General features: G+C 42.3%; 1 protein-coding gene across 2 annotated transcripts in view; it reads right to left on the reverse strand.

Annotated features, from left to right (window-relative positions):
• ASH2L (ASH2 like histone lysine methyltransferase complex subunit) overlaps positions 1–14,837 on the reverse strand; it is a 37,892-nt gene that overhangs the window by 8,023 nt on the left and 15,032 nt on the right. The window contains exons 8-12 of one of the 2 annotated variants that reach the window (XM_021706096.1): positions 14,122–14,197; positions 11,834–11,927; positions 10,583–10,800; positions 1,668–1,835; positions 1,168–1,361 (exon numbers count right to left, since the gene is read on the reverse strand). In XM_021706096.1, coding sequence (XP_021561771.1) covers positions 1,168–1,361; positions 1,668–1,835; positions 10,583–10,800; positions 11,834–11,927; positions 14,122–14,197 — 750 coding nt within the window. The remainder of the gene's footprint in view (positions 1–1,167; positions 1,362–1,667; positions 1,836–10,582; positions 10,801–11,833; positions 11,928–14,121; positions 14,198–14,837) is intronic. The other variant, XM_021706095.1, reaches the window with a different exon arrangement.

The raw sequence follows: 14,837 nt of genomic DNA on the forward strand, positions 1-14,837 counted from the left end.
AAATAAATTATCCGGGCATGGTAGTGCATGCCTGTAGTCCCAGCTACGTGGAAGGCTGAGGCGGAAGGGTCGCCAGAGCTCAGCACGTCGAGGCTGCAGTGGCCGGGAGCATGCCACTGTACTCTAGTCTGGGCAACAGAGTGAGACTCCAACTCAAAAAAAAAAAAGATTCTACATGTTGACAGCAGGTTAGGTCAAACACAAAAACTCAATGAATATACATTTAGAATCTGTATATTTCATTTTCTATAAATTTTACTTCAAAGAAAAACTAGGCTGGGTGCGGTGGCTCATGCCTATAATCCCAGCACTTCGGGAGGCTGAAGTGAGAGGACTGCCTGAGCCTACGGGTTCCAAACCAGCCCGGGCAACTTGACAAGACCTTATCTCTACAATAAATAAAAAAATTAGCTGGGTGTGGTGGCATGTGCCTGTAGTTCCAGCTACTTGGAAGGCTGAGGCGGACAGATCACCTACCACTGCACTCCAGCCTGGGCAAAAGAGTGAGACTCTGACACAAACAAAGCAAAAAAACAACCAAATGAAACAAGATTGAACTCTAGCTAATGCTATCCATACAAAAGGGGAAAGTGTCCTGATATCTGTCCTTTTCTCTGTTGTGCCTTAAAAATGACAGGGGAATGGATGGGTGGAAGAATGAATGAATAACATGTTAATGGCAGAATCTAGGTGATAAGTATTTGGGCACTGACTCTTTTTTTTTTGAGTTGGAGTCTCACTCAGTCGCCCAGACTGGAGTGCAGTGGCCGCTCCGGCCACCGCAGCCTCGATCTGCTGGGCTCCGGTGATCCTTCCGCCTCAGCATTCCAAGTAGCCGGAATTACAGGCATGTAGTACCACGCCCGGCTAATTTTTGATTTATTGTAGAGATGAGGGCTCGTCAAGTTGCCCAGGTGGGTCTCGAACCCACGGGCTCAGGCAATCCACTCACCTCAGCCTCCCAAAGGCGCGGTATTACAGGCTGAGCCACCGAGCCCGGCTTGGGCACTGACTCTTAAACTCTTCCAACCTTATGTCTGAAAACGTTCATTATAAAACATCAGGAATAAAATACACTGTGGTCAGCGTCACAAGGGAACACACAGGCCCAGATGTAGGCACTGGTTGCCACAGTACCTGGAACCCCCTGGAGGAGAATAAACTCACCTTATCTTTGTAAGTATCAGGCAATGACTTGGCTGTCTCTGTGTCTTCAGGAAGATTAATATAAAATCCTAGGACGTCACCCTGTCCATAGCCAGAAGAGTAGTGTTTCCCAATGGACTGGTGGAATTTGGTTCCCTTTTTGCTCCTCCAAGAATAGCTAAATTTGTCATAACCTAAGGGAGCTTGAAGGTTACCTGTCCCAATAAAAAGGCAGTATGGGAAGTTAGAGGATGGCAAGCAAACTCTGACTTGCTAAGAGAAAAAGATTCTATTCCTTATTTTACATTTTGTGTTAATTTTGTAAAATTGCTTACAAACTGGTTCTCAGAAGCAAAAAAAAAGCACGAAATATCCCATTAATTGCAAACCAGTTCAACCTTCAGGAACTAAAATGTATGCCCACAACCTGATAAACCCAACAGTCTTGAGGCCTTAGTCCTTAGCCAGATGGTTTATACCTTACTACGTGCTGTGATGTCTGTATTATGGTCCCAGCTTACCTAAGGGCTGGGACCAACCCAGCCTGGCAGCAGTATCTGGTGGCATCTCATCCACAGTGATTTCAAAGTACCAGGCACCTTTCCGTACCCCATGAGAGGCCCGCACCATGGAGTAGCCCTTCTCTCCAACCACAGTCAGTCGGTCATCAGAGATCTTTAACTGAGGAGCTGCAGTGATGGAGAATAAAACAGACCTGTGATCTGAGGTTCTTGGAGACAAATGCTATAAACACTTGAGTCCCTTACACTCTAGTCAAACAAAATAAGAAATCCCAAACAATAGGTCAAATGTTTGAAATATTAGTTGAGGAGTTTAAAAACCTCAGCAAGATACTGACAAAGAAAAGGAAGAAAAAGGAATAAAATTGTTAGGTCATCTAGTTTTTATTAAATGTGATTGCATTCAGGATGACTGGTTAAAATTAATTGTATTGCATAGTCCCTGGAGTATTAACATACCAATCATAATGTGTTTGGATCTTGACTTGAATAAAACATCCTTTAAAAGATTTAACTTTTTATCTTAAAACAATGTCAGACTTTATAATCATAACACAATCAAAACCAGAAAATTAATGATGATACAACACTATTAACTCATCTGAAGGTCTTCAAATTAAGCCAATTATCCAAGTAATGCCCCGTTTCTCACCCAGGGTCAAATCTAAGACCCCACATTTCATTTAGCTGTCATGTCTCCTTAGTCCTGTCCAATCTGGAGCAGTTCCCCTGCCATTCACAAACTTGGTACTTTGAAGAGCACAGGTCACTTTAGCTTCAGAATGCCCCTCAATTATTTTCTTTACTCAAGAACCCCAACAAAGTAATGCTGTGCCCCTCAGCACATCACACCAGGAGGCACATGATAGCAAAATAGTGACACTCACCTTGGTCAATTGGTTAAGATGGTGCCTGCTAGGTCTCTCCACTGTGAAATTACTATTCTCTCTCTCTTTTTTTAATTTTTTGAGTTGGAGTCTCACTCTGTTGCCCAGGCTGGAGTGCAGTAGCATGCTCCTGGCCACTGCAGCCTCGACCTGCTGGGCTCAGGCGATCCCTTGCCTCAGCCTTCCAAGTAGCTGGAACTACAGGCACGCACTACCACGCCTGGCTAATTTTTTGATTTATTATAGAGATGAGGTCTTGCCAAGTTGCCCAGGCAGGTCTCAAACCCTCGGGCTCAGGCAATTCACTCACCTCGGCCTCCCAAAGTGCAGGATTACAGGCTGAGCTACTCTTTTTTTTGTTGTTGTTATTAAGACAGGGTCTCATTCTGTCATTCAGACCGCAGTGCAGTGACATGATCATAACTCACTATAGCCCTGATCCTGAGTCCAAGTGATCCTCCTGCCTCAGCCTCTCTAGTAGCTAGGATTACGGGTGCCAGCCATCACACACAGCTATTTTTAAAAAGATTTTTTTTTTGGCCAGGCGCAGTGGCTCACATCTGTAATCCCAGCACTTTGGGAGGTGAAGGCGAGAGGACTGCCCGAGTTCATGGGTCCAAAGAGTATCATGGCATGACCTTGTCTCTACAATAAATCATAAAATTAGCCGGGTGTGGTGGTACATGCCTGTAGTTCAGCTACTTGGAAGGCTGAGGCAGAAGGATTTGCCTGAGCCCAGCAGGTTGAGGCTGCGGTGGCTGTGAGCATGCAGGTTAAAAAAAAAAAATTTTTTTTAGAGACGGTCTCACTATGTTGCCTAGGCTGGTCTCAAACTTCTGGCCTCAAGTGATCCTCCTACCTTAGCCTCCCATCCCTTTGTAATTAATAACTATCTTGCCAGGTGCAGTGACCTATAATTCCAGCACATTGGGAGGCCAAGGTGAGAGGACTGCCTGAGCCCACAGGTTTAAGACCAGGCTGGGCAACTTGGTGAGACCTCATCTCTACAATACATAAAAAAATTAGCTGGACATGGTGGCACATGACTATAGTTCCAGCTACTTGGAAGGTTGAAGCAAAAGGATCACCTGAGCTTAGCAGGTCGAGGCTGCAGTGGCCGTGAGTGTGCCACTGCACTCCACCCTTGGCAACAGTGAAGCTTCAACTCAAAAATAAAAAAGTATCTTATGGGGAGATAAAGGGATATTTGAGACAATCAGAGAAATCTGATTATGAACTGAATTCAGATGATAGTAAGGAATTACGCATTCTGTTAAGTGTGATAATAACATTATGATTATAAAAGACATCATCTGTATTTCTAAAGAAATGTATATGTTTTTAGAGTACACATTTTTATTTTCAGAAAAAATAAAGAAAAAAGGAACAGATAAAGCAAATGTGACAAAATCTTGATAATTGTTAAAATCTGGGAGAAATCCTATGAATAGTGCTATAGTCTGGATACAATCCTGGCTAAAAGCTTGACTGCAAGCTGGGTTCAGTGGCTCAGCCTGTAATCCCACACCTTGGGAGGCTGAGGTGAGTGGATTGCCTGAGTCTGCGAGTTCGAGACCCACCTGGGCAACTTGGTGAGCTCTCATCTCTACAATAAATCAAAAAATCAGCCGGGCATGGTAGTGCGTGCCTGTAATTCCGGTTACTCGGAAGGCTGAGGTGGAAAGATTGCCAGAGCCCAGTGGGTCAAGGCTGCAGTGGCCGGGAGCGGCCACTGCACTCCAGTCTGGGTGACAGAGTGAGACTCCAACTCAAAAAATAAAAAATAAAATAAATAAATAAATAAAAGCTTGACTGTAGCCTCGTAAGATTTCCCAAGCCAGACCATACAGCCCAACTGCTCCCAACCCAAATTGCAAAAGACTGTGAGAGATAATAAACATCCGTAGTTTCAGACGACTAAATATGATGCTAATTTGTTATGCAGCAGTAGATAACCAATCGAAGGAAAATGTCCTTGTAAGAAATACTCACGCCAGGCTCAGTGGCTCAGCCTGTAATCCCGCGCTTTGGGAGGCTAAGGTGAGTGGATTGCCTAAGCCCCGGGTTCGAGACCTGCCTGGGCAACTTGGAGAGACCTCATCTCTACAATAAATAAAAAAAAAACCAGCCGTGTGTGGTAGCGCGTGCCTGTAGTTCCAGCTCCTTGGCAGGCTGAGGCAGGAGGATCACCAGAGCCCAGCAGGTCGAGGCTGCAGTGGCCGTGAGTGGCCACTGCACTCCAGTCTGGGCGACAGAGTGAGACTCTGACTCAAAAAAAAAAAAAAGAAAGAAAGAAATATTCACTATTGTACTAATGGTACTATTACATGACATGGCACCATGACAACTTACTTGCAAATGGTTCAGAAAAAAAAAGTTTTGCCTGCTCTTATACCTTTTTTGTAAATCTTAGATTTCAAAATAAAAAGTTTGGGGAGGTGGGATCAGCAGTAGTAGGAAACTGCTAGGGGATGAGGGAGTACAACTTATCAACAATGGTACTTGCGTAATGAACATTTGTATACCTAACCCTGAATTGTATCCCACATATTTAAAATATACATACATACATACATAAAGTTTAGGAGATAATACAGATTTATTACTTTTTTTTTAGACAGGGTCTCACTTTGTCTACCAAGCTGGAGAAGAGCAGTGGTGTGACTTTGGTTCAATGCAGCCTCAACCTTCCAGGCTCAAACGATCCTCCCACCTCAACCTCCCTGAGTAGCTGGGACTACAGGCACACACCAACACACCCAGGTAACTTGAATTTTTTGTAGAGACAGTCTTGCTATGTTGTTCAGGTTGGTCTTGAATTACTAGGCTTAAGCAATTCTCCTGCCTCAGTCTCCCAAAGTGCTGGGATTGATTATAGGCATCAGCCACTGTGCCCAGTTTAATTCTTTAGACATTTTTTTTTAAGATTTGCCCAGTGATGTAATCATGGTTTACTGCAGCCTCAAATTCCTGGGCTCAAGTGATCTTCTAGCCTCAGGTTCCCAAAACTCTGGGATTACAGGTCACAACCACCACACCCGGACAATCACTAAATTTTATTAAGTTACCAGCAGGCTATCCTAATGTAATGAGAGCTAATAAGTTAAGGTAGGTAGGTGGCCAGTGTTCCTTCTCACTTTTATTTTTCCCCCGGAATTATGGTTATTAAGTGTCAAACAAGACAAATCTAACTTCTTAGTCCCTGAAGTCACTTATTTGGCCCTTCCCAACTACCAAAGTAAACATGTCACTAACCAGAGCCAAACAGATCCACATAAAAAGACATCACACCATGGAATTACTTCACTTTCAAATGATTAGCATCAATACAAGTGTTGCAGTTTTTGGTATTAAATCAAGAAATAACAGACTTTCAAATATAATAAATATAAGGAGCTGTTTAGATATAGTTCAAACAACTATGGAAATCTGAAATATAGATCAGGTATTAGATAGTTAAGGAATTATTATTAACTTTAGTTAGGTCTTATAATGGCAGAGTGGTTATGTTTGAAAATCCTCATTAGGAATACATACTAAAGTATTTATGGGTGAAATAATAAATAGAGATAAGGTCTCACTATGTTGTTCAGGCTAGTCTTGAACTCCCAGGCACCAGCAATTCTCATGTTTTGGCCTTCCAAAATCCTGGGATTACAGACATGAGACACTGTGCCCGGCCTAATTTTTTTTTTAAGAGATAGGTTCTTACTCTGACGCCAGGCTGCAGAGCAGTGGTACAATCATGTCTTACTGTAGCTTAGTAAAAATTCCAGAAATAATCCAGAAAAACAACAAAACTGATAAAGTATACTGGAATTCTAAGATAGAATTTGTACTAACAATTCAGAAAAACAACAAAACTAATAAGGTATACTTGTCTAAAAGTGGTTAACTTACTTAAATTCACTTTTACATTCCAAAAGACAATAAATACAATTTTGCTACTATAGAAAAATATTATGTCATTAGAAGAGCTAATACACACTAAAAAGAGCTTTGCACAATAACAAAGGTTATAAACAAAGTCAAGGACAGGCACAGTGACTCATGCCTGTAAACCCAGCACTCTTGAAAGGCTGAAAACAGAAGACTGCTTGAGCCCAGGAGTTCAGGACCATCCTGGGATACATAGTGAGACCTCATCTCTACAAAAGTTTTTTAAAAAATTGGCCAGGCCAGGTGCGGTGGCTCACACCTATAATCCCAGCATTTTGGGAGGCTGAGGTGAGAGAACTGCCTGAGCCCACTGGTTCCCGACCAGCCTGGGCAACCTGGCGAGACCTCATCTCTACAATAAATCAAAAAATTAGGCGGGCATGGTGGCGCGTGCCTGTAGTTCCAGCTACTTGGAAGGCTGAGGCAGAAGAATCACTTGTGACCAGCAGGTTGAGGCTGCAGTGGCCATGAGCATGCCACTGCACTCCATCCTGGGTGACAGAGTGAGACTCAAACTCCCTGCCCCCCCACAAAAAAAAGAAATAATGACTGAAAGAAGTACAAATTAAAACAATAAGATACTATATCTCCTCTATCAGACTGGCAAAAATTAAAATACAGAACAACACGTTCTGTTCAAGAGGCTATGAGAAAATAAACATTCTCTTCACTGCTGATGGAAATGCAAACCAGTACAACCCTTCTGAAAGGAAATTTGGCAATAGCTAACAAAACTACATATACACATAGCTTTTTGGTGCAGCAATCCCACTTCTAGGAATCAACCTCGAAAATACACTGCTGGCCGGATGCAGCGGCTCATGCCTATAATCTGAGAAATTTGGGAGGTGGAGGTGAGAGGATTGCCTGAGCTTGAGACCAGCCTAGGCAATTTGGCAAGACTTCATCTCTACAATAAAATCAAAAAAATTAGCCAGGCGAGTTGGCACATGCCTGTAGTTCCAGCTACTTGGAAGGCTGAAGGGGAAGGATCACCTGAGCTCAGCAGGTTGAGGCTGTGGTGACCATGAGCTTACTACTGCACTCCAGCCTTAGCGACAGAGTGAGACTCCAACTCCAAAAATAAAAAAAAAAAAAGAAAGAAAATACAGTGCCGGCCAGGCTCGGTGGCTCAGCCTGTAATCCCAGCGCTTTGGGAGGCCGAGGTGAGTGGATTGTCTGAGCCCGCAGGTTCGAGACCCACCTGGACAACTTGGCGAGACCTCATCTCTACAATAAATCAAAAATTAGCCGGGTGTGGTAGCGCACGCCTGTAGTTCCAGCTACTTGGAAGGCTGAGGCGGAAGGATCACCAGAGCCCAGCAGGTCGAGGCTGCAGTGGCCGGGAGCGGCCACTGCACTCTAGTCTGAGTGACAGAGTGAGACTCCAACTCAAAAAAAAAAAAGGAAAATACAGTGCCAACAACACAAAAAAAATGCAGGCCCAAGGTTTACTGTTCCTTTGTTTGTAACTACAAAATACTAGAAATAATCTAAATGCCCATACATAGCGTGGCTGAATAAACTATAGCACAGACACACAATAGAATGTCATGTAGTGATTAAAAAAAATGAGGATGGTCAGGTGTGGTGGCTCAGCCTGCAATCCCAGCACTTTGGGAGGCCAAGGTGAGAGGACTGCCTGAGACTGGAGGTTCGAGACCACACCGGGCAACTTTGTGAGACCTCATCTCTACAATAAATCACAAAAAAGTAGCCGGGCATGGTGGTGTGCATCTATAGTTTCAGTTACTTGGAAGGTTACAGCAGAAGGATTACCTAAGCCCAGGAGGTTGAGGCTGCGGTGGCCATGAGTGTGTCACTGCACTCCAGCCTGGCCAACAAGAGTGAGGCTGCAACTCAAAAAAAAAAGAGGATGACTTCTTTAAACTGACATGAAGTAACTGCATGGAGCAAAATGCAAAAAAGTACAGTATGCTGCCCTTCATGTATCAAAAAGAAGATACAAAATATACATGTACTGTATCTGCTCGTTATAAAAAGGAAATACAGAAAGGACAAACAAAAAAGAATGAAGCAATAACATCCAGTAACAGTAAGCACGCCTAACATCTAAATCTTAATTGTTTTTATTTATTTATTTATTTTTGAGTCAGAGTCTCACTCTGTAGCCCAGGCTGGAGTACAGTGACACGCTGCTCACAGCCACTGCAGCCTCGACCTGCTGGGCTCAGGCAACCCTTCCACCTCAGTCTTCCAAGTAGCTAGAACTACAGGCATGCACCACCATCCCCAGCTAATTTTTTTATTTATTGTAGAGATGAGGTCTCACCAAGTTGACCAGGCTAGTCTTAAACCCCTGGGCTCAGGCAATCCTCTCACCTCTGCCTCCCAAAGTGCTGGGATTACAGGTGTGAGCCACCACCCCCAGCAGATCTCAATTTCTAAACACCATTTATGTGTACACATAGGTCTGTGAAGAAGTAGCTGATACTAGGCCTGGGGCATGGAAAATACAAGATTAGTTATGAATATCTTGCGATGCCAGAATGTAAGGAAATACTTAAAAAAAAAAAAAAAAGGTGGGGCTTATCCAAAGAACACAAAAACCAACTTCTTGAAGAAGCTCCCAATGGCCAAAGCTGGAATAATTTTAAGCAACAAAATAATGAGCCAGATACACTGGCTCACGTCTATAATCCCAGCACCTTGAGAGGAGGAAAGAGGATTACCTGAGTCTAGAGGTTCGAGACCAGCCTGGGAAACTTGGCAAGAGTGCGTCTCTAAAACAAATTTAAAAATTAGCCAGGCATGATGGTGCATGCTTATAGTTCCAGCTATTGGGAAGGCTGAGGCAGAAGTACTTTGAGGCTGTGGTGGTCATGAGTGTGCCGCTGCACTCCAGCCAGTCTAGGCAACAGAGAGAAACTCCAACTCAAAAAAAAAAAAACAAAAACAAAGGCCGGGCTCAGTGCTCAGCCTGTAATCCCAGCACTTTGGGAGGCAGAAGTGAGTGGATTGCCTGAGACCATGTGTTTGAGACCCGCCTGGGCAACTTGGCGAGAACTCATCGCTACAATAAAAATTTTTAAAAATTAGCCGGGTGTGGCAGCATGCACCTGTAGTTCCAGCTACTTCGAAGGCTGAGGCGGAAGGATCGCCGGAGCCCAGCAGGTCGAGGCTGTGGTAGCCATGAATGTGCTACTGTATCCTGCCTGGGTGACAGAGTGAGACTCCAACTCAAAAAAAAAAAGAAGCTCAAGTCTAACATGCAACATACCCTCATTGAAGAACATTTGACAAAACAACCAATTAATACATTTTAAAAGTATCATGGTCATGTAAGACAAGCAATGGCTGAAGAACTGGTAGAGATGTTAAAGACTGCAGGACTAAGAAGAAATTATTAAATACTATATGAAATCCAAGAAAAAAAGACAGTGGAAAAACTAGTGATTTGAGTAAGGCCTTTAGTTTCACTCATAGTATTTATAAATGTTAATTTCCTAAGTTTTGATAACTGTACTATGGCTGTATAAGATTAGAGAAGCTTGGTGAAAGAAACTGGTATTTTTTGCAACTTTACTCTAAGTTTAAAATGAGCTCAAAATAGAAAGTTTTAAAAAGCCATATATACGGTGTGGTGGCTCAAGCTTGTAATTCCAGCACTTTGGGAGGCCTAACCAAGAGGACTGCCTGAGCTCAGGGGTTTGAGGCCAGCCCAGGCAACTTGGCGAGACCTGTCTCTACAATAAATAAAAAATTAGTCGAGCGTGGTGGAACCTGCCTGTAGTTCCAGCTACTTGGAAGGCTGAGGCGGAAGGATCACCTGAGTCCATCAGGTCAAGGCTGTGGTGGCCATAAGTGTGCCACTGCACTCCAGTTTGGATGACAGAGTGAGACTCCAACTCAAAAAAAAAAAAGTCATATATACATATATAAAATGGCTAGAGTTTACAGGAAAGGACAAGGAAACTATTTCTTGCATATTCCGGCTGAGTCTAATTAGAGACGGGGATGGGTCATGGTACAGACTGAGATGTATATCTAAATTTAAAAGACGGATCAAGGTAATGGCAGCAGTTCAAAGTAACCTAGGGTCCATATGATCTTTAATACCTGACATACCTCGATCATGTAGGGCTAACAAAACCCGTTCATACAAGCAGGCTCTGTAGAGGTCTCCAGGAATAGGTTTTCCTGCCCAGCAGTCAAGTTCAAGCTTCTCAGGGTCAGGGGCGTGGGGATCAGGCTCAGCTAAAATATACCGATAGCCATCTTTGTTAAATGGGTGTTCCAAGGGGTAGCCATGAGGGGGAAGGCGTTGAGCAGAAAACAAAGGGTCACTGCAGAAAGGAAAACATACAATCAAGAAATTAAAATCCCCTCTAGCTCAACTGCATTCAACCGTATAAGACAGATTCCAGCTGGAACACATGCAACATCACAACAAATACGTTTCACTACTCAAATAGATCGTTCTGCCCTCTGCAGGCAAAATAGAAAAATGTAAAGAGTTGGTTTTATTTGGCAAAATAGTTTTGCTTAAATTATTTATAGCCTATAGGGATCTTCCTGGTGGTCTTTAAACATGAACTGATGTCAGTACATCATAGGGGAGAAAGGGAGAAGTGAAATTAAAGTGATGTGGGGTGATTTCCTTTAGCATATTTATTGTTATACAAATGAACAGAAGCTCAGATAGGAGCACTTACTATCTGCTGACGGTTAACAAGAAAGCTGAGGTGAGTGGATTGTCCAATCCCGCGGGTTCGAGACCCACCTGGGCAGCGAGACCTCATCTCTACAATAAATCAAAAAAATCAGCCGGGCGTGGTAGCGCATGCCTGTAATTCCAGCTACTTGGAAGGCTGAGTCGGAAGGATCGCCGGAGCCCAGCAGGTCGAGGCTGCGGTGGCCGGGAGCGGCCACTGCACTCCAGTCTGGGTGACAGAGTGAGACTCCAAATCAAAAAAAAAAAAAAAAAAAAGAAAGTGACCTGGATTTCATCATCTCAGTATCAGACCAAAGGAAGGGAAGAGGTTGGAGAAGGGAGAAGCAGAAAGCTAAGGAGCTGACCGTCAATACTGGTTTCACTGCCTCTCCCCTCATTTAGCCTTTCTCAAGATGCCTTAATAGAACTTTATTCTATGGGTTTATCACCAGAAGATGCTGCCCGGGAGTCCATTTTTATAGTAATGAGCTCACAAAATAGGATACCTATTTTGTGAGCTATTTTGCTCCTCAAAGTGCTCATGGTTTGGAAAATATGAACAGCCTTTTTAACCTCAGCCACTACTAAAGAAAATGGCTCTTTTCCCTCTACTGGAATTTTCCAGCACCAGACAATACTTAAAATGGGGTGGGAGGGCTCCCCACCTTCGGGCCTTTTTGGTGGTCCCTGTGGTCCCGCCATCCTGCTGCTTGCGCTTAGCTCCTCTTCCTTTCCCGCTGCTTCCTGCGGCAATTCCCCCTTGGAAGAGAAGGCAGATCACTTTCAATGAGCTGTGATGGAAGACCACGTGGAACTGAAAGTCTCTGGGGACCAACACACCCAAACGTGCATTTGTGTAACACCACAGGAAGATTTCTTTCCTACCAACATATTGGATTTCACCCTGGTTCTAAAGAATCAATTGAGAGTCTCACAGCCCAGAACACTAGGTTCTGGCAGTAAGCTCACATGAATCTACTCCTAATGACATCTATGTTACATTTTCAACCTTCCTTTCTTAATAAACTGCAACTGTTAGTATACTTTCTGAGGATGTGACACAAATGCAATTTTCACTCATTCAGATTACAAACATTCACAGCTTTTAGAATGAAAACAATAGCACGGATACAGTTTTTGCCCACCCAAATTAATACAAACATCCATAAAGAGAATATCTTCACCATAAGTCAGTGTTCACTGGCTTGAACTATACAACATATTCCATAAACATAATAAAGGAACAATATCTGCTAAAGCATTTACTTGAATATCCAACAACACAAAATACATCAAACGTGGAAAATGAAAACAGAAGTACTAAAAAGGTGTTTCTCTCCAGTGGTGCTAGATCTGCATTGTGGTTGTAAAGGACATAAGAAAGAAGGTTTTAAATTTGGTAGGCAATCTTTAGCTCCATACCCATTCGTCAGTACAACACTTATTATGATTGTGCCAGTGCATAAAATTCAGGTTAGGCTATCAGGCTTATAAATTTAAGAACAATGAATTTCAATAGATAATTTACATATGTGATACCAAAAAAATTTAGCTATATATATGCACAAGGATTACCTTGTATATTTCTGAAATGGGTATTTGTAAATTTTTGTCCAGGTCTCTCACTCCTCTCAATTAATTTGTTTTTCCACCCTTCCAGAAACGTCCCTGAACTGCAGGAAAACACCTTTACATAAACAACTGCAGAGTACTGTATCTTAATTTGGGGCAAGCCTGAAAATTATCAGCAGTTTTGCTGCAATAAAAGGATCAAGACATTGAAGGTAAGTCATATTCTGCATATACAGGACCAGATCTATGCAGAACTTCCTTTTATGAACACATCAGATGTTATTCCTATTTCTTATAAAGGCTTCATGTTAAACTGTTGCAATGTCATTATCTCTAGTTTGAGTTACTATCATTTGCATTGTAATTATTTTAAGAGACGTTTCAGATCCATCTAAAACAGAATAAGCAACACCAAGGGGGCTGGCTGGCCATGTTAGGCAGAATATGACAACACACAAGCTTTTAATTACTAACATCAAACTGAACTACTGTTTCGTATTAAGTGCGACTGCCACCATTTTCACAATGCTTTAAAATTATTTAGTTTTAGTTTCTACCACAACTCAGCAAAAAGCATTTTCCAAACCACAAAATACTTAAGTCTGAGAGGCTGAAAGAAGACAGAGGAGGAATTCACCTCCAAAAGTGGCTCCACCTGTAAGAACAGAAGTGGCACCTTGTATTTGTCAAATTTTAACAATTAAAAGGCGAAAACATGGTGTAAAAAGATAAACAACACACTTGCCTTCCAACCCATCTTAGGAAATTCATAACAGTGGAAATGTTTAGATATTTAAAATGCTACCACTCCAAAAAATAAGTTAACTACGCCATGTGAATAGCTAACTACCACCCAGCTACCCCAACTCTTGTTAGATTACCCTACTATTAGTAATAAAGGGTATTCCCCTCTTAAATGGGTTAACAAACAGGAAAACATGCTGCATGGGCGATTAATATAGAAATGCTGTCACATGAATAAGTTGAAAATTCAGGGCAAGAAAAATCAGAAGATTAGAAAGTTTGTTAAGTTACAGCTAAATTATGAAAAGAGTGGACAGCAACTGACTCTAAATTAAATGTTAGTTATGAAAATACAGACAAGGAGTCTAATATAAACACGGTAAATCTGACCTTACAATTGTAGCTTGTTGTATGCAAAATGTGTCTCACTTAAGATCAAACTATGTTGTAAAGTGAGAAAAAGGTCTCCATTTACCATCTGTCAAATCTTTGGCTAGCTCCTAAAAATTGAGTTTGAACTTTAAAACAATTTAGTAAGATCCAGGTTAAGGGTCAACCCAAAGAATGGTCAATTCTAGGCACATTTGGATCCAATCACTTAATCATTCAGCAATGAGACATTTAAATAAACACTTACCATTTAGATTCCCACTGGTAGACACAGCACTGCTTTGTTTTTGGTTGTCATAAGCAGGACCAATGTTACTAAGGTCCTGGAAAGAAAAATATCCAATTAAAAAAGAAGGCTATACATAAGCAAGTCAATCTGGCAATGTTCACAAAATAGGAGAAATTCTACAGAATGGGAACTGAAACTGACAATCCCAGAGAGTGAAACTTGCAGGAGTCCTAAACTTGAATTCTTCAGAGATCAGCAAGCACCCTTGAAGGCATGTGTGAGGCGGGCCTGTGTAAAGGTCTGAGGGGTTTAAAATGGCAATGAACCAATCAATCAGGGTAGAGGTGGGGGAGGGACATGCAAACTAGGAGTATAAGCCCATTTACTCAGCTCCCGGTGGGAATTCAAGCCCAGTATACTTTGATGTTTTTATTTTACAAGAGTCAGAAATCTGAATTTTGATGTGGCATCTTGAGTTTTCAAAGCTAGCAAATCAAACATTTTAAGGTACAGCTAAAAGACCTTCTGAGTTGCCAAAGGTAAACGGTTATTAACAGAAAGTGGCAGTTTTCTTTTTACTTTTATGCTAAATAGATAACGCCAATTCTTTTTTTTTTTTTGAGTTGGAATCTCACTCTGCACCCAGACTGGAGTGCAGTGGCCGCTTCCAGCCACCGCAACCTCGACCTGCTGGGCTCTGGCGATCCTTCCGCCTCAGCCTTCCAAGTAGCTGG

Source organism: Carlito syrichta, unplaced genomic scaffold, assembly GCF_000164805.1.
Source record: "Carlito syrichta isolate Samal-C Ts95f unplaced genomic scaffold, Tarsius_syrichta-2.0.1 Scaffold315142, whole genome shotgun sequence".
Classification (NCBI taxonomy): Eukaryota; Metazoa; Chordata; class Mammalia; order Primates; family Tarsiidae; genus Carlito; species Carlito syrichta.